Source organism: Diabrotica virgifera, chromosome 1 (assembly GCF_917563875.1).
Source record: "Diabrotica virgifera virgifera chromosome 1, PGI_DIABVI_V3a".
In the NCBI taxonomy this organism is placed as follows: Eukaryota; Metazoa; Arthropoda; class Insecta; order Coleoptera; family Chrysomelidae; genus Diabrotica; species Diabrotica virgifera.
Genome location: NC_065443.1, coordinates 287,247,980 through 287,274,419, shown reverse-complemented (window position 1 = coordinate 287,274,419; position 26,440 = coordinate 287,247,980). Strand labels below are relative to the sequence as shown.

Below are 26,440 nucleotides of genomic sequence, written 5' to 3'. Positions count from 1 at the left end.
CTGAATTATTTTTTATATATTTAACCTTTTAAGCTGATAAGAAATACGCAAAGATTTAAAACTACTAAAGATAAGGCGTACGGAATACCCAGATAACGAATTTGTATAAACATACTGTTGGATGTTAGCCTAATTACTTAAGATTCGTGAAAATATCATTTGAATTTTTTATTTAATGATAGTGACGCCAGTGTAAAAACATATTTTGAAGTCTAGGGCCAAAATGAAGCGTGATTTTAAAAACCAAAATAAAAGTAGTCAAAGGGTACCCTCGTTAAAATTGCCCTCACTCTCAGAATTCAACTTTTGTCATTTTTTTTTACTTTCTATGTGACTAAAAATAAGAGTTAGCGCAATTTTAACCCTCCACGTCCTGACCCACCACCAAAAACGTCATTTTTCCGTTTTATTTATCTATTTTTTTAGCTAGCTAATATGCAATAATTTAGGAATTCAAAAAATTCACTTAGTTGAGCCTTTTACAGAACATGCCTATATTTTATAGACTCGTAGGTTGAGTCCACATGCATACCCTCAAAATGCAGTTCTTTTTCAAAGCGTATAACTTTTTTTTTATCAAAAACTGCATTTCCAATTTTTTTCAGATTTTTTCGTGCGTCGCTTTCAAAAATCCGAAAAAATATTTTTAGGGGTATTGGGTAATTTTCTCGCTTTTATAGACTTCAAAAGATATCTAAACAAGATTGTTTTATAGGTTATATATAATTTAAAGTAATTAAGTCCTTTAGGACATTCAAAAATGGTTTTGAACCACGTTCAAACCACCCAAAAACGCAGGGGGGTTTTTGGGGTCTGGTCTCTTGGTGGTTTGAAGGTGTTTCGTCCAATTTTTGAATGTCCTAAAGGACTCAGTTACTTCAAATTATATATATCCTATAAAAAAACGTTGATTTGGTATATTATGAAGTCTATAAAATGGACAAAATTACCAAAAACCACCTAAAAAATCAGTTCTTCATATTATTTTTGAAGGTAACCCATTAGGGAAAAATATGAAAAAATTAGAAATATAGTTTTTAATAAAATACACAAAATAAAAACAAATTAGACCTACACAGCCACCTCTAAAGAAAGTTATAAGCTTTTAAAAAAATACATTTTGAGGTTATGTACACTCAACTTACGGGTCTTTAAAAAAATAGTCGTGTTTTGTAAAGCCTGAACTGTGTCTGCGAATTTTTAAAAAATTTTAAATGGATTGCATCCCACTTACTTAAACAAAAATAAAAACGAAAAAATTACTTTTTGGGAGAAGGTGGAGTAGTGCAGCCGATATGTGAAACAATTGTGTGTTTAATGTTAGAAGTATACAGGGTGTCCCGAAAAGATTGGTCATAAATTATACCACAGATTCTGGGGTCAAAAATAGCGCAAAAAAAGTTACAGCCCTTTGAAGTTACAAAATGAAAATCGATTTTTTTTCATATATCGAAAATTTTCAGAGATTTTTCATTGAAAATGGGCATGTGGCATTTTTATGGCAGCAACATCTTAAAAAAAAAATAAAGTGAAATTTGTGCACCCCATAAAAATTTTATGGGAGTTTTGTTCCCTTAAATCCCCCCAAACTTTTGCGTACGTTCCAATTAAATTATTATTGTGGCACCATTAGTTAAACACAATGTTTTTAAAATTTTTTTGCCTCTTAGTACTTTTTCGATAAGCCAGTGTTTATCGAGATATTTTGAATATTTGTCGAATCCACTACATATTTTGTATATGGTTAAGTACGATTATAGAGACCTATTAATAATCTGAAAATTTTTTTACAATTTACATTTTTAGGTATATTTTGAAAAAGAAGCTACATCTCGACAAAAGGTGACTTATGAAAAAAAGACTAAGAGGCAAAAGTTTTAAAAACACTGTGTTTAACAAATGGTACCACAATAACAGTTTAATTGGAACGTACACAAACATTTGGCGGGTTTAAAAGAACAAAACCCCCATAAAATTTTTACGTAAATGTATTGAAAAAGAAGCCGCATCTCGATAAAAACTGGCTTATCGAAAAAATACTAAGAGGCAAAAAAGTTTTAAAAACGTTGTGTTTAACTAATGGTACCACAATAATGAATTAATTGGAACGTACACAAAAGTTTGGGGGGGGTTTAAGGGAACAAAATCCCCATAAATTTTTATGGGGTTGACAAATTTCACTATAATTTTGTTTTACAATGCTCCTGCTATAAGAATGATATATGTCCATTTTCAATAAAAAATCTCTAATAGTTTTCGATATATTGAAAAAAATCGATTTTCATTTTGTAACTTCAAAGGCCTGTAACTTTTTTTATGAGCATATTTGTACTGAAGTAAGTTAGGCTCAATCAAACTATTTTTGACCCCAGAATGTGTGGTATAATTTATGACCATTCTTTTCGGGACACCCTGTATAATTTGGACCACATATACTACACATATAAAGGTTCAAATTTAGATATGAGGCCATCTCATTCGGGCATTCAAAATGGCGAATATACATATGTGACTAATAGCACGATAACTTTTGAACGAGACGTCAGATTTCACCCAAATTTGGTATATAGGTTCTTTTTTTTTATGTATAAGATCGAGGTCTTGAACCGGAAGAATCAGTTTACCAGAAACTGTGTTTTTCCTGGTTTTTATGTAAAAATATGTTGTTTTTTTCCATTTTTTCACCCTGTATGTATTAATTATTCAAAAAGTTATGTGCGGCAGATTCGTGCAAATATTATAAGAATTATTGTGCATTTAACAGTAGAAGCATATAATTTTAACCACATATACTACACATATAAAGGTTCAAATTTAGATATGAGGCCATCTCAGTTTTTATTCCTTTTACAAAAGTAGCGGGAATTCAAAATGGCGACTATACATATGTGACTAATAGCACGATAACTTTTGAACGAGACGTCAGATTTCAACCAAATTTGGTATATAGGTTCTTTTTTTGATGAATAAGATCGAGGTCTTGAACCGGAAGAATCGGTTTACCAGAAGTTGTATTTTTACTGTTTTTTTATGTAAAAATATGTTGTTTCTTTTTCAATTCTTCCACCCTGTATATATAAATTTTGCAAAAGGTAATACCGCCATTGAAAAAAATGTAAACATATTTTTTAGGAAATATTTTGCACTTTTTAGTGATGTTAATTGCCATTTAATAAATGCATAACGTATGTTCACATGTACCTATGGGCGGCATATTCATTTTGAATGTCCGCCATTTTTGTAAAAGACAAAATCTGAGATGGCCTAATATCTAAATTTGAATCTTTATATGTGTAGTATGTGTGGTCTAAATTATATGCTTCTACCATTAAATGCACAATATTTCTTCTATTATTATTTGCACGAATCTACCACACATAGGTGTACCTACATGTGAAGATACATTATGCATTTATTAAATGGTAATTAACATAACTCAAGAGTTCAAAATATTTCCTAAAAAATATTTTTACGCTCTTTTCAACCCCGGTATTACCTTTTTGAAAAATTAATATATACAGGGTGAAAGAATTGAAAAAATAAACAACATATTTTTACAAAAAAATCAGGAAAAACACAACTTCTGGTAAACCGATTCTTCCGGTTTAAGAGCTCGATCTTATACATCAAAAAAAGAACCTATACACCAAATTTGGTTGAAACCGGACTTTTCGTTCAAAAGTTATCGTGCTATTAGTCACATATGTATAGTCGCCATTTTGAATGCCCGCCTTTTTTGTAAAAGGCAAAATCTGAGATGGCCTCATAGCTAAATTTGAACCTTTGTTTGTGTAGTAATATGCGGTCCAAATTATATGCTTCTACCATTAAATGCACAATAATTCTTATAATATTTGCACGAATCTGCCGCACATAGGTACATGTGAAGATAAGTTATGCATTTATTACATTATGGTAATTAACATAACTAAAAAGTTAAAAATATTTCCTAAAAAATATTTTTACGCTCTTTTCAATGCCGGTATTCCTTTTTGAAAAATTAATATACGAAGGCCCAGAACGAGATAGTTGGATGACGTGGAAGTTGACCTGAAAACCATTAATACAGGGTGTTTCATTAATAATTGTCCATATAGTAACTGGAGAAACCTTAGCACAAAATACGAAGATTTAACCTAAAACACTTAAATAAAATGTGGTTACTTACTGAGTTACAGGGTGTTTTATCTAAAAATTTAAAAACTATTTTTGCTCAGCATTTTAAAACTATTCGACTTATCCTTTTCATACTTGGCAGAAAGTGCGACTACTATACACCCTACTAAATTATGATAAACAGACGTTTCTAGCTACTACCAGAGGCGTACGACAGGGGATAGTGAATGGTTGATCCTTCTCAAATTCTACGCCACTGGAGGAATTACTATTTTAGTACCATTTTTAAATTCTCCAATACTTTTTCAATACTTTCTACGTAAATAATATACTCTTCATTGGTAACGATAAAGTCATTAGTTTTCGAGATATTTGAAGTTAAATATGAAACGGCACAGTTATTTTGATTAATTTATGATATGATACATATGATTAAAATTTAAAAATTATTTGTACCCAGTACTTTAAAACTATTTGGCTTATCCTTATCATACTTGGCAGAAAGTGTAGGTACTGTACACCCTACTAAATTAAGATAAATAAACGTTTTTAGCTACTACCAGAGGCTTACGACAGGGGATAGTGGCTGGTTGACCCTTCCCAAAGTCTACGCCACTGACGAAATTGCTATTTTAGTGTAATTTTTTGATTTTCCAATACTTTTTATGCAAATAATATACTCTTCATTCGTAACGATAAACGGATTAGTTTTCGAGATATTTGAAATTAAAAATGAAGTGACACAATACATTAATCAAAATAACCGTGTCGTTTAATTTTTAACTTCAAAGATCTCGAAAACTAATGACTTTATCGTTACGAGTGAGGAGTATATAATTTTCACAGAAAGTATTGGAGAATAAAAAAATTTAACTAAAATAGCAATTCCGCCAGTGGCGTAAAATTTGGAAAGGGTCAACCATTCACTTTACCCCGTCGTACGCCTCTGGTAATAGCCAGAAACGTTTGTTTAATATAATTTAGTAGTTTGTATAGAACCTATACTTGCTGCTAAGTATGAAAAGGATTCGCCGAATAGTTTTAAAATGCTGAGCAAAAATAATTTTTAAATTTTTAGATAAAACACCCTGTAACTCAGTAAGGAACCACATTTTATTTAAGTGTTTTAGGTTAAATCTTCGTATTTTGTGCTAAGGTTTCTTCAGTTATTATATGGACAATTAATAATGAAACACCCTGTATACAGGGTGAAAGAATTTTAAAAAAACACATATTTTTACATAAAAAATCAGGAAAAACACAACTTCTGGTAAACCGATTCTTCCGGTTCAAGAGCTCGATCTTATACATCAAAAAAGGAACCCGTATACCAAATTTGGTTGAAGTCGGACTTTTCGTTTAAAAGTTATCGTGCTATTAGTCACATATTTATCGTCGCCATTTTGAATGCCCGCCAGTTTTGTAAAAAAATCTGAGATGGCCTCGTATCTAATTTTGAACCTTTATATGTGTGGTATATGTGGTTAAAATTATATGCTTCTATCATTAAATGCACAATTCTTATAATATTTGCACGAATCTGCCGCAATAAAAGGCGGAGAGGTGCGGATCACATAAAAACGTAAAAAATGAAAAAAAAATTCAGGTTGTATCGATCTAAAACATGGTTTTTGGGGATGCGAACGTGTTTCTCCCGTTTCTGAATGTCTTATAGAACCCAGTTAATTCGAATTATAATATAATCCTTTAAAAAATCTTGACTTGATCTATTTTGAAGTTTATCAAATGGGGAAAATCCCCAAAATCCCTAAAAAACAGCTTTTTGCCTTTTTGGGGGGGGGGGCGGGGCGCACCTTACGAATAATCTGAAAAAAAAATCAGAAATACTCAACCAATCTACGGGTCTATAAAAAAATGGATATTTTTTGTAAAAGCCTTAACTAGGTACTATGCTTGTGAATTTTTTTAAAATTTTAAATTTATTGCATCTCACCTGCAAAAAAATAAAATAAAAACCAAAAACGAACGTTTTGGTGGTGTGCTGAGGGGGAAGGAGATAGAAGGTTAAAATTGCGCTGTCTTATTTTTTAGTCACATAGAACGTAAAAAAATTTAAAAAATTAATTCTGGGAGGGCATTTTGCCTATCTTAACTAGCTTATTAATAATTATGCCCTACAAACAATATAACAAACCAAAAAACTTAGGAAAAACTCACCCTCCACAATCCTGAGATTCCTTCATGAGTATACACGTCCCTGAAACAGTCCACCAATCCTACGTTCGTACTGCCGTGGGTACCGGCCACCTGCATGCGGACCTTCAACACATCCGTGGGGTTGGCAATGGCACTCGATATCGCTCCTGCTATTACTGCACACACAACATTCGCAGTGACACTTTCCTTCCCTTCGTTATAAGTAACTACGAACCTCTTCAATGTGTAGTAAGTTCCGAATTTAATGGTACCGTAAGTAGCTTGTCGTAGAACTGCTGGCCATATCCTGGAAGAAGAAAGAAACGTCTAAATAAAAAAGGACCAATAAAAAACAATGAGTCTCTTAACAAATACTGTAATCTCCATCGTTATGTGATTTGACGTGATTATAGGATTTGAGCTAGGTAGGGGATCAAGAGAATATCAACTGATAACGCGCCCCCACATCCCAGAGAATTAAAAAGTGGTGATATCCTTGTTCGCTTCTTTCTTCCAAATGTCACTATAATTCAGCCTCTCGATCAAGGCGTTATAGAAATATTTAAACGACACTATGGAGGATTGTTGTTACGAACCATTCTGTAGGATTCCAAAACACGTGTTATAAATGAAGCGCTAAAGTCAGCCACATGATGCACGTATTATACAATTTTAGAAAAAAGTTAAGGACTGGAAGAAGTTAGGAAGTTTTGAAAACTGGACAGGGATAATTCCTACCTGGATGCGAATACTTAAATGAAGATGTCGTGAACGAATGGATCGTTGCGGATGACTCCGAAGAATTTACAGACCAAGACATTGTACCGGGTGTCCCAATAAGAATGGCTCTAGGCCATATTTCAGGAACGGTTTATAGTAGAACTTTGAAATAAAAAATTTTATAACAAAAGTTGCCTCAGGAAAAGCCTGGAAATTATTTTCATAATAGTGGGTCCACCGCTAGAGGGCGTAATTGAATATCAAAAATAAAAAAATCTAAATTTTACAAAATTTTCCTAATGAAGGGGCACTGGAAATCCGATTATTGTATTCTTCATCAAATTCTGCGCATATTTTATATAACAAGTTTAACTCTACCTTTGCAAATAAGAGGTGGGGGTGAGTGGGAACCTTGTTATGAAAAAATGGCTCTAAGTCCGGTTCTGCTAAATCAAATTTTGAAAACTGGGTCTTGTTGAAGACAGGTCTTTTTCTTCAATGTAAGCGTGATAATTTTGAACCATGCTAATAAGTAATCAGCCAGCTGGGAGGCGTTATTTAATTTTTTTCAGAAATCTAGTTTTCTTTGGAAAATATTAAATACAAGTATGCATTTTTAATCATACTTTATAAAATTAGATTAAATTAGCAATAGAATAGCGAAAACCGCATGTCGATACCTTTTGTCTATCTCAAGATATCTCGAGAAACGTGTAAATTTTATACATAACTGTTACTATCACCGGTAAACTAAGTTAATGAAAAGTAGTGTGCTGTGAAAAAAAAACAAAATATCATTTTCCAGATGTCAACGTATAAAAATATAATTAATTAAAACAACAATATAAAGAGAAACAATACTATTAAAATTAAATATAACACAGAACAAAAAGAACTACTTAGTGACGACCTAAATATTCAAATTGTTGCCCATCATACACTACTCTAGAATACATTATCCAGAGAATACTAAACGCCATTCAAAGCATATCGAGAGCAGAAATTGAGACTGCTGTTCAATCTACTCTTGAAAGAGTAAATGTTTGCAACGAAAATGATGGGCAAAAATTTGAACGTTTATGTCATCACTAAATAGTTGTTTTTATTTCTTTGTAATAGGGCTTTTCAACGCTTCTCATTTGTTTCGAGCCTCTGTCATATGCCGTATAATCCGTGTATAATATTAATATATACGAGATATGAACGAGGCTCGAAACAAATGAGAAGCGTTGAAAAGACCTAATATACGTTGACAGCTGGAAAATGTTTCTTTGTTGTTTCCATAGCACACTACTTTTAATGAATTATTTCGTTTACCGGTGACAGTAACAGTTATGTTTTTAAATTTACACGTTTTGTAAGATATCTCGAGATAGAAAAAAGGTATTAACATGCGGTTTTCGCTATTCTGTTGCTAATTTTGTCTAATTTTGTAATATGGTATTAAAAATGCATGTTTGTATTTAATATTTTCCAAGGAACACTAGATTTCTGAAAAAAATTAAATAACGCCTTCTAGCTGGCATATTACTCAGTAAGTTGGTTCGAAATCATAACTTTTACATTAAGGAAAAAGATCTGTCTTCAACAAGACCAAGTTTGCAAAATTTGATTAAGCAGAACCGGACTCACAGCCAGTTTTTCATAACAAGTTTCCCACTCACCCCCACCTCTTATTTCCAAAGGTAGACCTAAACTTGTCAAATCAAATATGCGTAGAATTTTATGAAGAATACGACGATCGGATTTCCAGTGCCCCTTCATTAGGAAAATTTTGTAAAATTTAGATTTTTAAATTTTTGATATTCAATTACGCCCTCTAGCGGTGGTCCCACAATTATGAAAATAATTTCCAGGCTTTTCCTGAGGCAACTTTTGTTACAAAATTTTTTATTTCAAAGCTCTACTATAAACGGTTCCTGAGATATGGCCGAGAGCCATTCTTATTGGGACACCCGGTACAGGCAGTCTTGCAGCTAGCTAACAAGGCAACAGAAATCTCCAATGCAAACGACATGGATGACGGAATCGGCAAAGTGACTACTGACGATAGATGTAATACATAATACATACTCAGTAGGTGACGGTGACGATTCATTGATCTTGAGAAAGCATATGATACGAGTTCCTCAAGAGATTCTGTGGTGGGCACTCAATAAGAAAGGAGTCCCTGGCGAATATGTAAAGATTGTGAGAGATATGTATGAGGGACTAACGACTAGTTGTAACGGTCACGTTGCGAAAGTAGCTCTTTAATAATTATTATTATTATTTTCCCTCGGTCTCTCATTTAAATTCTCGTATAGGACCACTGAGGTGACGTCATACCTCGGTGATGGAACGTACTCCACCTATCGAGAATTATTCGGGTTCTGAGAGAATTTGACGTTTACCTTGGCGGAGAAACGCCTCTCGTTCTTTACTTGACTGTGAGCTGTGGTGTCGAATAGATATACCATATAGAATGGCGGATGATTTCCTCCAACTTATTTTATCACATAAGAAATTTAACGTAAAGTAAAAAGTTACCACCAGGGATTGTCTGGAGTGAGGAGACATGTGGGTGACAACTCCTGTTGGAGTATAAATAGGAATCATTCGGTGAGATCTACTTTTTCATAGTAATTTTTATGTATAGCCTTGGTTTTTGTGATGGAACCTTTGAGATATTAGGTTCATTGTTAAATTTCTTAGTCAACTCATTATTTGGATTTTATGTAGATTATTTAGATTATTGAATATTCATTCAAGGAAAATTATATATTAATATATTTTTTGGTTAGACATAACCAAACATATGCAATTCTCAATTAATATTAGAAATAATTATCATTTCTCTGTAGGTTTTAAATTTATTGAACCTCCAATATTTTTATAAATTCTATATATTTTTACAGATATTCCCTCAGAAAATCATATTCAAATTTCACATTTATCATTATTTGTTCATGTGTTCACACTCAAAATAGTTCAAGGTTACCTGAGATTAGTTTTTGTTCCATCTTAATGATCGGTTTTTCTATGTTAATGCTTCTAAAAAGTTTCCTCAATTATTTCTTCTTCCCTTTACTTTTTGCTAATGTTTAAAATGGGAAATAAAACTGGGAATGTTTTTAGCCATTTAGGAGAAACCCTACCATGAAGTCGTAGACCTTATTTGACCACCTAGGGAAACCACTACAGCCACAGTCAAGTCATCATGGGAATACGTCTTTTTGGGAACAAGCTATGGGAGCGTTCCAGCTCAGTTTTCGTCTTGGCACCTGGGCCTACAGGAGTCATGGGTCGCACCATCCTGGTGCATCATTTTCTAGGATGCAACCGCAACCCTTTTAGGAATCATTGGGATTCGTTTGGAAACAATTAGTGTGTTTTAGTAACTATTGGTTTTTTTTACATTTCAGACTCTCGGTTTAATGCGCTATGTTAATTAATTTTTTTTTCCAGATTTAGTTTACCTCTGGTTTTTTTTTAAATATGACATATTTGTATATTAGATTATTTGGTTCCCAAACTTTGTATCTACGGTAACTTCTTGTGCACAGGAATAAGCCTAGAGAAAATTAGGTTTTTAATGCTTTATTATTGCTTTGATATTGGTTTATGTAATTCGGGTAAATTTATTTTTTAATATTACTAGCTTGTTTCCCAAATATTTTACTGTTATTCGCTTTATTCCATTTGTTCGGTTAATTTAGGTCATCGTCGGTATTTATCTCAACTTCATTTCTACTTTAGTCAATTGTATATTTAACTTTATTTATTCATTATTGTATTTTCCCTTAGTGAGGCTTGGGCCTATTTATTTGTATTATTTTCATCTTTGTCGGTTTCAATTCAGTTGTACGTAGCAGGCGTACTATAACCATTTGGTAGAAGACTTATGTAATTTTGTACCCTATATGTAAGTAAGAGGTACTAATACCTGTAATTTTGTAACAGATAACATTATTGTTGTTATCTTAGAGATGACTTTTTGTATAACTTATGTCATTTTAGAGTCACATGATATACACTTTGTGTAACTCAGAGATTGTCAAAAATCTAGTAGTTATTTTTAATAAATATGTATTTATTTTGTATATCAATTATTTTATTATTCCTTTATGTTCATTATTACAGGTTTAATATATTTAATATTGGAAAGCAGTGTAAGATACCTGGGAAAATGATCGAAGATCATTTTCATGGCGCCCATGATTAGTTAGTTTTATTTATTTTGTTCGTTTTTAGTCATTATTCATCTCCATTCATTTTCAGTACATTATTCTTATTTTATTATTTCATCTTTTAGTCATCATTACTATCTATATAGAGCTACTGTTCTTCGACAGGCATGCAAACGAGCCGTATCCATCCTTGAGTGTCAAGTTGCTCTCTTGCATCTATAGCTAGCCAACTCTATTCAGTTTGCCTCTGTCTCTTCCCACTTTACTTCTATCCCTTCTAATCCCCCTTTCTTCAGTACAACTGCAAAGTAGTATTTTTTTTTATTTTTTCCTATTGCAGCTTCTCAACGTAGAAGCCATCTCACCTTTCTCTTTTCATCCCAACTATTTAGTTACCTAGTCTTTTCTTTTCTTTTTCATTACTTCTGTTGGAGTATATCACTCCAACAGAAGTTCATTTTGTTACATAGTGTTAGGACAGGTGTGGGAGAGACTGATAAATTTCAGGTGAAAGTAGGATTGCACCAAGGCTCGGTGCTTAGTCCTTATTTATTCTCATTAGTTTTGGACCAGATAACAGCGAAACTACAGGGTAGCATTCCGTGGTATGCTGATAATGTAGTGTTAGTAGGAAATAGTGAAAGAGACAGAAGAAAAACTGGAACCGTGGAGACAAGCTCTGGAGGAAAAAGGTTTAAAACTTAGTAGGACAAAAACAGAGTATTTGGAATGTTCATTTAAAGATGGAGTTACTACAAATTAAATGGTATCTTTGGATGGTGAAAAGCAATAGTTTTAAGTACCTAGGATCGGTATTACAGAGTAATGGAGAAATAGATGGAGATGCATGCAGTAGAATTAGGGCTGGATGGATGAAGTGGAAAGAAGCGAGTGGCGTGTTGTGTGACAGAAAAATTCTAATGAAGCTGAAGGGAAAATTCTATAAAACAGCCATAAGACCGGCTGTGATGTACGGAACAGAATGTTGGGCAGTGAAAAAGAAAGAGGAACAACGAATGCATGTGGCGGAAATGAGAATGCTTAGATGGATGAGTGGAGTGACAAAGAAGAATAAAATTAGAAATGAGTATATTAGGGGAAGTCTATGTGTGGCACCAATTGATGCCAAAATGAGAGAGCATAGGTTAAGATGGTTTGGTCATGTTCAACGTCGAGACGTTAATCACCCAATACGAAGAATAGCTGAAGTGCATATTCCTGAAAGGAGTAGGAGAGGAAGACCAAAGAAGACCTGGGGGGAGACGATAAGGCAGGACATGTTGGTAAAGGGGATTAACATTGATATGACCCAAGATAGAATTGTGTGGAGAAATGCAATTAGGGAAGCCGACCCCGCATAGGGATAAGGCAAAGAGAATGATGATGATGAATACTCAGAAGGTGACGGCATTAGTCACTTCAGATTTCTTTTAGGTTTTTTAGTGTTGCAGCATTGCTTAGACGACGTTGCTTAGCAAGACGAGCTGCAATCCAATGAAATGTACTGGCAGATGCACAACTAAGCAAACCAATAAAAAGAGAAATAAGAAAAGTGTTTATGGTTAAGTCACGTTTAATAAAAAAACATTTCTTTATCTACTTTTACATATATGTAGAACGAGCGAATAAATGCAGTAGTTAGGTCATCTCATTATTTTATTTAAGGGATCTCCCACAATTTTTTAATAACAGAAACTACATTAGATTGTATAATTTTAGGCTGCCCTTAAGTTTGATGAACAATGTAAAGAATCAACACCTGCTGATGTTCTGTTAATAAAAACATAGCGGTACATCGCAGCTCGGAAACAATTTGAAACACTTCTTCTTCTCGCAGCACTACAGCTAGCAGGGGTGGGTCTTAGCTGACTGCACAACTCGCCTCCATCTCGAACGGTCGTCCATGATAGTTGGAATATTGGAATATTATATTGGTCCCTTAGTGCTTAGGATAGTCCCATTGTTCTTAAATCTGACCATATATTATCTCTCCATCGCATTCGTTGACATCCAAAGGGCTTTCTTCTTGTTAGGGCTTCCTCTCGGATTAACTTGGCAAGGCGGTTATTAGGGAGTCTATGATTTGAAACAAACAAAAAAAAAAAACAAAACCACAGAGATTTTTGTGAAACTGATATCTGATTTTGTGATGATATATGAAGGGTGTGTTTTCCCAACACAATAATTCGAAAACACCGAAAAATTCGTTATCGGAAAAAATAATTGTCCCCTATCATTTCAGTTAAGCGGGGCTCCATTATTATTAGAGGTTGCCCACCGTATCCTGAAAACACGAATAAGACAGCTAAAATGGAACTTAACTTACGTGCATAGAAATCGGCCCACTTAAAAATGTGGTCCTTTTCGATGTCTCATATTTCCTAAACCTGTTAGCCGATTTAAGTGATTTTTTTTAACATGTTATAGCCTGATTTTTTAGCAATACCACTGTAATAATATTGTTGCTAAACAGGTAAATTTTCATTGTATAGCGGGTGTACCAATCAAACGTGTTTTTTTCTCAAAAAAAGTTTGCATCACCCTGTGGAATATTCTATCATTTATAAAATACCGAAATTAAAACCCAACTATAGCATCAGGTTTTCTTAACATTCTGCTTTTTGATTAATTCGTTAAAAAAAAGTTAGATACTTTAACAACTAGACATGTTCTTTATCAATACACGGTGTTTTTAAATAAGTGCGACAAACTTTAAGGGTTAATTCGGCATGAAAAAATAATGACAGTTGGCTTTATAAACGTATGTCCGCAAATGTTTCGTAATATGATCGGTCATATTACACGTATGCGCGCTAATGGTGAATATTAAATTCTTAATTGTATGTCAGAAAATGTGCAATAACTACGACTTAAAACCCACCAAATTTCATTGGCATATCTCACCCGGTTTTAAAGCAATAAAATAAATCGTCAGTTTGTAAGAAAAAATTCAACATCCCGTATCTCGGAAACGAAACATTTGCGGACATACGTTTATAAAGCCAACTATAATTATTTTTTCATGCAGAATTATCCCTTAAAGTTTGTCGCACTTATTTAGAAACACCGTGTATTGATGAAGAACATGTCTAGTTGTTAAAGTACCTAACTTTTTTATTATCCAACATAAACGAATGATTCAAAAAACAGAATGTTAAGAAAACCTGAGTTGGGTTCTAGTTTCAGTATTTTATAAATGCTAGAATATTCCACAGGGTGATGCGAACTTTAAGAAAAAAACACAGTTTGATTGGTACACCCGGTATACAATGAAAATTTACCTGTTTAGCAACAATATTATTACAGTGGTATTGTTAAAGAATCAGACTATAACATGTTAAAAAAATCACTTAAATCGGCCAACAGGTTTAGGAAATATGAGACATCGAAAATGACCAAATTTTTAAGTGGGCCGATTTCTATGCACGTAAGTTTATTTTGTGTTTCTTACACAAAAACGCGATAAATCCTGTATCCTTAAAACATTTGACTTAACTGTAAAAACGCAAATAAAAGAAAAATATAAACATGTATAAAAACGTAGATACACAATAGGTAGAAACAGAATCTTTGAAAGATGAGATGTTCTGGAAGGCCACACGAACTTGTTCACTACGATTTACGTAGAATATTAATATCAAATAATTAATCATTCTTATAATTAACTTCCTATCAGAATGACTGTAAAATACAATTTTTTTATTAAATCGAGTACGTATTATTTATAATGATAAAGTCTACAAAATGAGACGAGTGGCGAGACATTTAATCAATGAACTCAAAAACAATTACTAAAGGATTTTAAGAAATTGTTCAACATGAATATGCAATCATAAAAACATATTTTTAATGAGTTTGTCCAATTAATTAAAAATGTAAAAACACAATTTTGCCGATATGGAAATTTTAATTAAGATATTGGGGCAACAAACAAAATTGTATAATTAAAAATTATCCAAAAAGTGTATACCTACAGTGAAATTCAATCGTATGTTGTGGAAAATTCCAAGAATTTATTCATATGGTAGACAGAAGAATAAATATGGTAAAATAACAAAGGGTCTTTAACTATGGTCTTTAACTGATTAAAAAAAAATAGAAACTACAATAATTCTTCTTACTGCCTGTCACGTCTTTCATTCGAGGTTGCCGATGACCATGGCAAATATGTCTCTATTTGCAATTTTTGAAGAGTTCGGCTGATTGTAATCCTGTCTATTTCCTGTGTTGGAGTCGGTATAGTTTATGTCTTCCAATTATATTCTTGCCTGTACTTTTGCCCTGAAGGGGAACAGCTGTTCCCCATCTCTTTTTTAGATTACTCCACGATTCAAAAACATATTCCGATGTGCATCACTTTACTATTTGAGACAAAAAAGAAATTGAAAATAAAAGTTGTCAAAAAGTTAAACGCGTTTTTCTCAAAACTGCTGTTTTCAAAGGCGTTGGACATTGTAACTCAAAAACTACTTGACCAATCCATTTGAAATTTTGCACAGATTTTCTCTAAACATTTCGTGAGGAAACCCTGTCAAGATATTGCTTGTTTTATGCTTATTTTTTGTTTAACAACAATAAATATGTTGATTTTCAGTCTTTTTTACAAAAGATTTCCATCGGTAAAACTAAAAAACTCAACAGCGTAACCTCAAGAAACTCATAAGCTAATAAGTAAAATCTTTTTGAAATTTTTGTTTCATATGATCAAATGACGAGTTCTGATGTCCACCGCGAAATTATTTTTTCTTTGGAGGTATCTGTAAAACTTTGCAACCAATATTTTACCTTGAATTTTTTTTTAATATTCTTTGAATCGTACTGAATATGTTTACTTTAATTTAAAAATAAAATAATATTTCTACTATCCATACCCCCCCCCCCCCCTCCCTTAGGAGACATTATAGAATATTTCCCATATAGCCAGGGAGGTAGTGTCAAATTTGACCGGAGCATTTTAGCATGGCTGGTTTCTTATTATTTAGGTAGGTGCTCCAAAGCTTATTAACAAATGATGTGTCAGCTGGCCCAAAACCGGGGATTTTAGTCAAGAAAAGGTAAAACATGAAAGTCGATGGACCAACGCTACAGCTTAAAAGTCAAATATTTATATACGTTACTCAGAACATTTAATGGACTTGCTTACTTGGCGCCTACCTTTCACTCAGGAGATCGGGGTTCAAATCCTGGCGCGGAATATTCTTTTTGTTTTTTAAATTGACATTTTATTTTGAAAAATATTTATTTTTATCATACCACGTTTTTATTATTTATACGAGACAATATCAAAAAATCTGTATGTCTTTTATAGAATTATGCATAGAACTTATGATTATAGCATAATATACAAGAATAAAAAAACCGCTAAACGCCGTAAAAATGAGTGGCGCATAAAATATTCCAGCTAAAAAAGATCTGATATGAATATTACGTGGCGCGAAAATGGATTTTCATTTGATGCAAAACAAAATTCTAGTTTTATTTTAAAAGATTTTTCCATAATATTTGCTAAATTTGAAGTAAACGCGCCACAAAAGAGTAACTTTGATACAGTTTGAATTTTTAAACTCTTTTGTGGCGCGTTTACTTCAAATTTAGCAAATATTATGGAAAAATCTTTTAAAATAAAACTAGAATTTTGTTTTGCATCAAATGAAAATCCATTTTCGCGCCACGTAATATTCATATCAGATCTTTTTTAGCTGGAATATTTTATGCGCCACTCATTTTTACGGCGTTTAGCGGTTTTTTATTCTTGTATCAGGAGTTTTTCAAAGTTATTTATAAATTAAATGTATGAAGTTGAATGCAATGTTCCCCTATTACACGTCAAGCTTTATAAATGGTCATCTTTGTTGCATTATATCCCAAATGATCTAGTATCCATCGAATGTACACTAGATTTTTTTCTATTCGAAAATAGATTGAAACAAAAATATTGAGATGGCCGGTAAATGAAGTCGAATTGCCCGTTGCCAGATCAAATTTAGCGTCGTAACCACTACAACTACATAAACCATTTCGGGAATAATCGTTAATTGGATTATACTTTTGAAGCTTAATAACTTCTAAACGGCTTAACGGATTTTGATCAGTAAACATGAGTCTGAAACGTATTGACCAGTAGTATCTGATGGATCTAAGGTCAAGTATGATAACTGAAGCTATTACAGGAATTATTGAGCGTGAGAAAACCGTTTTTCCCACAGGAAATAGATTTTATCATACTGATGAAGCCTATAACCTAAAAAATTCTAATTTTCCCGAATATAAGGTATACACCGTTAGATTCGTCTTGAGCCCTTCTGGCGCAATTCGTAGGTTGAAATGTTGAAACTTTCAAACACACATACATACATATCCACAAACATTTTCCCTTTTTTTAAATAAAAATTGAGTCACATTTCTAAGCTCTATAACTTTTGAATGGTATAACCGATTTTCAAAATTAGACATGCGTTGGAAAGGTAATGATCAGTTCTATTAGAAGCCGCAAAGGCTGGACTTTGAATTTCGTGTATATAATAGTGTCGCGTGTAGGGGGTGTATTTCTGCGCCACTGGCGAGAACTGCCGTTCTCTGGTAATTTTTTCGATATAAAACTAACAGCTTCGATAACCACTAAATCGAAAACTATTAATTTTATCAAAAAAATGTATAATGAACATTTTTTGCTTATAATTAATATTTTTACCAGCATTTGCGGTCAAAATATAATAAAAAATTTCCACCCTCGAGATGAGGTGGCAACCACCCCATGGTAAAAGCGTCTTTCTGCATCATATAGATTTTGATCCTTGGACTATCCACTACTTATTGTCAAATTTTCAAGCAAATCTATCCATTCTGTAAAAATTGCGAAGTGAAAAATTTCAGTTCTTGGACTAATTATATAGTCCTGTCGCCAGGGGGGGTACAACGGCCTCCTTAATTCAGATGGACTTTCCCAATTTTTTTTTATATATTTTGACCCGCAGAATACGAATTTTTTGGGTAACAGTTGATCCGGATGTCGATAACATTGTTATAGACAAAGAACTTGAGGAATTACATAACAGTGATTTCTTGCAAAACAAAACATCTTTTTGTATTTTTTGGGTCATTCTAGGCAAAAAATGTTCTGACAAGTTTTTTCATAGGATGCATAGTTTTTGAGATAACCGCGGTTGAACTTTCAAAAAATCGAAAATGTGCAATTTTTGAACTCGAATAACTTTTGATTAAAAAATAAAGTAGCAATTCTGCTTACCGCATTTGAAAGTTTAAGTCAAATTATATCGGTATTGATTATTTGCATTGCTACAAATTTATTATTTTATTGTTAAACAAAGCTATAAAAACCTAGTGCGCGAGTGATGTTTTCAATGATTTCTCATTTAAAATCGAACGAGTAGGTAGAGTAGCTACAAGTGCAAGCGAGGCAATTTCTACGTAGCATGCGTTAAAACGCATGTATTAGGCACGGGAAACACTATGTGTTTATAGTTTTGTTAACCAATAAAAAAATTCATTTTTAGCAATGCAAATAATCAAAACCGATATAATTTGACTTAAACTTTCAAATGCGGTAAGCAGAATTGCTACTTTATTTTTTAATCAAAAGTTATTCGGGTTCAAAAATTGCAATTTTTAGATTTTTTGAAAGTTCAACCGCGGTTATCTCAAAAATTATGCATTCTACGAAAAAACTTGTAGAAATATTTTTTGCTTAAAATGACCCAAAAAATACAAAAAGATGTTTTGTTTTGCGAGAAATCGCTGTTATGTAATTCCTCAAGTTCTTTGTCTATAACAATCTTATCGACATCCGGATCAACTGTTACCCAAAAAATTCGTATTCTACGGGTCAAAATATATAAAAAAAACTTGGGTAAGTCCATCTGAATTAAGGAGGCCGTTGTACCCCCCTGGCGACAGGACTAATACATTTGGAGCTCTATAACTTCTGAACGGCTTACCTGATGATGATCACTAAACATGAATTTGAAACGTATTGACAAGTAGTATCTGATGCATCCAAGATCGAGTATGATAACTGAACGTATTACAGGAATTATTGAGCTTGAAAAACCGTTTTTTCCATAAAAAATAGATTTGATCATACTTTTGAAGCCTATAACTTAAAAATTCGAATTTTCCCAGATATGACGTATACACCGTTAGACGCGTCCTGAGTCCTTCTACAAATGCTCAGTTATTGGCGCAATTCGTAGGTTGAAATTTTGAGTAATTGTCGAAAAACCAAAAGTTTTTTGGCTATGGTGAGCAGTGTATATGGCTCAGCTTATTTGCTTAGGTGCCATTTGAAAGCTTAACTTAACCCTATTGATTTGGTGTGTTTGCGGTTTTCCTGTCTTTCCTTGAACCTAAGATATATATGCCCAAAAAATATGCTATTTTGTATCTACCTAGTCCTCTAGCTGGCTTAAGGGTAGTCAGAAGTCAAAAATTAGACCGGTTCTGAATCGGCCCTCACACCCTCTTGAAACACAGAAAAGAAAATTCAGATCGGTTAAACTTTTCCACACACATACATACATACATACATACATACATATCCACAAACATTTTCCATTTTTTAAATAAAAATTGAGTCATATTTCTGAGCTCGATAACTTTTGAATGGTATAACCGATTTTCAAAATTAAACATGCTTTGGAAAGGTAATTATCTGTGCTATCAGAAGCCGCAAAGGTCAGGCTTAAATTTTTGAAATTTTTGGGAGTTTTGAGGACGAGAACGAAAAACAGGCTTTAAATGGGAAGGGCCGTAAAATCCACACCCTTGGACCAAAATTGATGGTTGACATATGAATGGACGAGTTTTTTCCTAAACTTTAAGATGAGATTTGGCCCAATTTTCAATTCAGTCAGGTTTAGAAAATCGAAAATTTCGTGTATATATAGTGTCGCATGTAGGGGTGTTGTGCGCCACTGGTGAGAACTGCCGTTCTCTGTGGATACATTTGATCATAAATATTATGATTCACCTTAATAAGCAAAATTACTGTACATGAACCCCTGAAGCTTCCTGAGTTCCTGAGTACGACCAATCTAAGTGAAAAAGGGGGTTGGCCTCCCCACCCCACCCCCCTGACATTTTTTATCTTTTTAGACAAACTGTTTTTTGCATAATTTTATGTGATGTAAAACCAAAAAATACGTACAACCCTAATTTTTCACTTTTCTATCACCAACCCCCATTTTTAATAGCAATCTAATTATTTGCCTGTTCTCTATATATATAAAAATTAATTTTTGTCTGTATGTCACTTATAGAATCGTAAACTATGCATTTAATCATATAATGACCTCAAGCAAAGTTTTTGTACTTACATGAACCCAGGAAGGAGTTAATACGACCAACCTAGGTAATCATTATTTTGTGATGTCTGCGTAAATAAATTATTTACGCAGACACCACAAAACAATAAGTATGTATTGTTTATTAGAAAAAAGTAGACGCAATATTTTTGAGTATTTTTTGGCTTTCTGGTAATTTTTAGGTATTTAACTTTTAAACATTATTTGGTTCTAAGGCGGTACGAAGTTTGCCTGGTCAGCTAGGTAATACTAAAAAAATATTCTTGGACTAGTTTGGCAAAGACTAAAAAGTATAAATCATTAATTTATGAATTTTAGATTGTAAGAAAAAAGCGTTCACATGGAACAAGTGGAAGAAGGTCTGAAAACACTTGAGATTACCAATTGGAGGAACAAAGCAAGGAACAGAACAGAATGGCGGAAAATCTTAGAACAAGCCAGGAGCCAAAAAGGGTTGTCGAGCTACTGATGTTAATGATGAAGAAAAAATGATACGGGATTTCCGTATTTTTCTGTCACGTTCACTTGGGCAGCTAACATTTTTTGCCATGTACCTACATAATGCAGCTGACGATTTTTTCTTCATCATCATCATCAGTAGCTCGACAACCCTTTTTGGCTCCTGGCTTGTTCTAAGATTTTCCGCCATTCTGTTATGTTCCTTGCTTTGTTCCTCCAATTGGTAATCTCAAGTGTTTTCAGACCTTCTTCCACTTGTTCCATGTGGACGCTTTTTTCTTACAATCTAAAATTCATAAATTAATGATTTATACTTTTTAGTCTTTGCCAAACTAGTCCAAGAATATTTTTTTAGTATTACCTAGCTGACCAGGCAAACTTCGTACCGCCTTAGAACCAAATAATGTTTAAAAGTTAAATACCTAAAAATTACCAGAAAACCAAAAAATACTCAAAAATATTGCGTCTACTTTTTTCTAATAAACAATACTACTTATTGTTTTGTGGTGTCTGCGTAAATAATTTATTTACGCAGACATCACAAAATAATGATTACTTAGGTTGGTCGTATTAACTCCTTCCTGGGTTCATGTAAGTACAAAAACTTTGCTTGAGGTCATTATATGATTAAATGCATAGTTTACGATTCTATAAGGGACATACAGACAAAAATTCATTTTTATATATTATAGAGAACAGGGAAATAATTAGATTGCTATTAAAAATAGGGGTTGATGATAGAAAAGTGAAAAATTAGGGTTGTATGTCTTTTTTGGTTTTACATCACATAAAATTATGCAAAAAACAGTTTGTCTAAAAAGATAAAAAAATGTCAGGAGGGGGGTGGGGTGAGGAGGCCAACCCCTTTTTCACTTAGATTGGTCGTACTAACTCAGGAAGCTTCAGGGGTTCATGTACAGTAATTTTGCTTATTAAGGTGAATCATAATATTTATGATCAAATGTATATATTATGCTATTTCATAAGTTCTATGCATAATTCTATAAAAGACATACAGATTTGTTTATATTGTCTCGTATAAATAATAAAAACGTGGTATTAGAAAAATAAATATTTTTCAAAATAAAATGTCAATTTAAAAAACAAAAACAATTTTCCGCGCCAGGATTTGAACCCCGATCTCCTGAGTGAAAGGTAGGCGCCAAGTAAGCAAGTCCATTAAATGTTCTGAGTAATGTATATAAATATTTGACATTTAAGCTGTAGCGTTGGTCCATCAACTTTCATGTTTTACCCTTTCTTGACTAAAATCCCCGGTTTTGGGCCAGCTGACACATCATTTGTTAATAAGCTTTGGAGCACCTACCTAAATAATAAGAAACCAGCCATGCTAAAATGCTCCGGTCAAATTTGACACTACCTCCCTGGCTAATACTAATAAAATTTCGTCAAACCATTTATATTTTTAACTAAATTGAAATAAATCACAATTACTTGTACGAAATCAATTTCTTACATTTTTCATTTTATGATATTTTTGAAAACGATTCCGGGTTAGAAATTTGAAACGCGTTTTCCAAGTTCCGATCTTTTGAATTTTTTCTTTTTCACAATATTTTTTATAATCTCTTTACAAATTTTAACACTAGATATTTTCCGTTAGGCCTAGATATTTTCTTTGAAATATTTTAAATTCGGTTGTAGACTAGGTCCTCTTTATTTTAGATATATGTATTATTAGATTTTGCCCACCGTACATATTCTGGAAACATGAATAAGATAGCTAATAGTATCCTTCGATGGATACAGCCGAACAAAACTCTGGCCAAGGTGGAAAACTTTATCTTTTCCACATAATCTCTTTATTTGGCTCGGACACTACCAACAGGCCCTCTTTTAATTCCTGTCCCCTGATCCTGAGCATAGCTTTAATAGTATATCTAGTACCACCTTTTCTTGAGATTTCGAGTTGACATCCAGAAATGAACAGGATCAGAATCCTGAACACTAAAATTACAAATAGGAGAGATTTGCCATGGTGATCGCCAACCTTTAATGAAGGACGTGAGGCTAGCAGGAAGCTAGGACAAATAATCCCCGGACAAATAATCCCGGACAAAAAATCCCCACAAATTATCCCCGGACAAAAAATCCCCGGACAAAAAATCCCCACAAAAAATCCCCACAAATAATCCCCACAAATAATCCCCGGACAAATAATCCCCGGACAAAAAATCCCCACAAAAAATCCCGGACAAAAAATCCCCACAAATTTTTTTGGACAAAATATCCCCACAAATAATCCCGGACAAAAAATCCCCAAGAAATTTTTTTGCTACCGAATAGTTCTCTAAAAGTTTTCCCGTGAATGCAATAGACGCAAATGTTTTTCAGCTTCAGTGCATGAGAGTTATAGCAATCGCCATGAAACCAGTCTTCGGCACGAAAATAATGATTAGCGATTAAAATTAAGCATACATTGTAATTTAGATTACCAAATGTCGAATTCGAAATCGTGGAAGATATGGGGAATAAGCTAAGGCTTTGGGAATCATGTTGTACTTATTGTCTATTCGTGATGATAACTGCTGGTCCAGAAAATGATAATCTTGATAGTAATGCAAAAAATTCTGTTCTTTTTGTAAGTTTAACGTCAAAAATATTTAGTCATCATCATCATCAATGGCGTTATAACTTTTCAACCTTTTTCTACGCCGCCAGACTGCATCTTTCCACCTTTTTCTAGGCCGCCAGACTGCATCTTTCTATCTTCTATCTATCAGACCTTCTCCCATCTGGCCTCTCCCCCATGCAGCCATGACTAGTTTGATTTATGGATAAATTTTTAAAGTTTTTTTATGGATGCACACAGATCCTCAATTACGTTTTCTAAAAACCTGATATCGAATAGTAATGAACATAAATGTATTCCCAAAACCAACAAAAAAGTCAAAATAATCGAAATGCTTTGTATAACTTTCATGGCGATTCGATGCGTGGAACGGATGTTTTACATTAGTATAATCAAGATTATTGTTTTCAGTATAGTTATCAGTTATTATCATGAATAGACAATGTTTTGAACAGAGTTACTCAAAGCAGAGTGATCAAAAGATTTAAGCCAATTACAACATGATTCCCACAGTCTTAGCTTATTTCCCATACCTTCCACCATTCACGGGAAAACTCTTAGAGAACTATTCGACAGCAAACATTTCTTGGAGATTTTCTGTCCGGGATTTTTTGTGGGGATATTTTGTCCAAAAAAATTTGTGGGGATTTTTTGTCCGGGATTTTTTGTGGGGATTTTTTGTCCGGGGATTATTTGTCCGGGGATTATTTGTGGGGATTATTTGTGGGGATTTTTTGTGGGGATTTTTTGTCCGGGGATTTTTTGTCCCGGGATAATTTGTGGGGATTTTTTGTCCGGGATTATTTGTCCGGGGATTATTTGTCCGGACCCCGCTAGCAGTCCAATAAGAATTGTTTCTATTTTTTCTGCGTCAGTTAAAGACCACATTTCTCTTTCATCTGGGATTTTACCATAGTTATCTTATTGATAAACCATTTATTGATGTTTTCTGTAGCTTGGCGCTTGAATTTGAGTGTATATACTTTTTGGATAATTTTTTGTTTTTAATTGTAATTTTTTTTTGTTGTGCAATATCGTAATTAAAATTGTCATACCGTCAAAATAATGTTTTATATAAATTAATTTCAATAAAATTCATTAAAAATTATGTTTTTACGATTGAATACTCATGTTGAACAATTTCCTAAAATCTATTAATACCTAATTGTTTTTTGGTTCATTGATAAAATGTCTCGTCTCATTTTTTTTTATAGATTCTGATGTTATCATATAATGTACTCGATGTAATAAAAAATTGTTTTTACAGGCATTCTAATACGGAGTTTAATTATGAGAATGATAGTTTATTTGATATGAACATCACTACAAGAGTAGTAAACAAGTGGTTTTCTAGAAAATCTCGTGTTTCAAAGCTTCTGCCTCTACCAGTGCTCTAAGGCAGGTAATGCTCTTTCTACATCAAAGAAACATGAAACGTAAATCACGTTTCATGGAAATAAAACACTGCTAAACAAATAGACGTCCGGCCATTTATGAAACTCTCCGAAAATAAAAATGTTTTATGAGCATGAATCACACTCGTTTCATTGGTAGGCGGACTTCAAGATTTGTTTACCTGTGTTTTATTTTCATGAAACGTGTTTTACGTTTGATGTTTCATGTTTCTTTGGTGTGCGGCTTGCCTTAGATAGCTTGCATGGTGACAATATAATATACGTTTTTATAACCCTTTTTCTTTTTTTCCGTAAGGACAAAAATAATGTTTCGAAGGCACAAACAACAAACAAGTTATACATATCTGTACGTTTTTGTACGTTATAGTCATTCTGATATTGCACATTGCACATCTGTACATTACACATATTAGCCCACAGATTGGTACTCCCTTCGCTTTTCACTGCAGAAACCACTTGGAAAGTGCTTCTTCATCAAGTTGTTGAAAATCGATAATTTTAATGACTTCCGTACAGATATGTTTTTAAAAGAGTCAGACTAAGATGTGAAATTTGTAGTTTTACTTTTTTTTTTATTGTATTGAGTTTTATTGTATTAAGGGGAGGGGTATGGTTTGAAATCAACATATCAAGCACATGTTTGTGAATTTTTTTCGAAGCTATGGTACAATTATTTTATTTTTAAATTAAATAAACATATTAAGTACAATTCAAAGAATATTTAGAAAAAAATTAAATCCGAAATATTGGAAAGTAAACCATTGGTGATAAATTTTGACAGGTAGCTCACAAAAAAATGGATTTTGCGGTGGACATCAGAACTCGTTATTAGATCATACGAAACAAAAAATTCAAAAAGATTTAATTACCTTATGAGTTTCACGAGGTCACAACGTCGAGTTTTTTTTATTTTTAATGATTTTTGAATTTTGGGTATCACTCAGAAATCAAAAAAATGAAATTTTTGGTAAAAATTTTGCAAAAATCAACAGATTTATTATTGTTGAACAAAAAATAAGCAAAAAAAGAAAAATATCTCGACGTTGTTACCTCATGAAATGTCTCAAGAAAATCTGTGCAAATATCAGGTAGATCGGCCGAGTAGTTTATCAGTTACAATGTTCACCGCATTTGAAAAAGCAGTTTTGAGAAAAATGCGTTTAAAGTTTTGACAACTGCATCTTCATCTTCTTATTTGTCTGCCAAATCGTAAAGTGATGCACATAGAATATGTTTTTTGAATCGTGGAGTAATCTACAAAAGAGAAGGCGAACAGTTGTTTAACGTTTCTCACTACGCTCAAGCGTGCTGGCGCGAAGTCGCGGCAAAGCGAGTCGAAGGTAGAGATATTCAACAAGCTGTATCTCTGGTAATTTTACTCCGATTATTTTGAAATTGTCAGAGAGTATTCTTGAAAGTATGCACTTTTATTTGAAATAATAAAAAAAATTAAATATTTCAAACCATACCCCCCCCCCCCCCTTTAAGTGC

The 26,440-nt window shown here is 33.1% G+C and overlaps 1 protein-coding gene across 1 annotated transcript in view; it reads right to left on the bottom strand.

The window, feature by feature from the left end:
* Positions 1 to 26,440, bottom strand: part of LOC114324294 (mitochondrial uncoupling protein Bmcp) — a 66,304-nt gene that overhangs the window by 18,629 nt on the left and 21,235 nt on the right. The window contains exon 3 of the mRNA XM_028272098.2: positions 6,295 to 6,580. Within this exon, the coding sequence (XP_028127899.1) occupies positions 6,295 to 6,580 (286 nt within the window). The remainder of the gene's footprint in view (positions 1 to 6,294; positions 6,581 to 26,440) is intronic.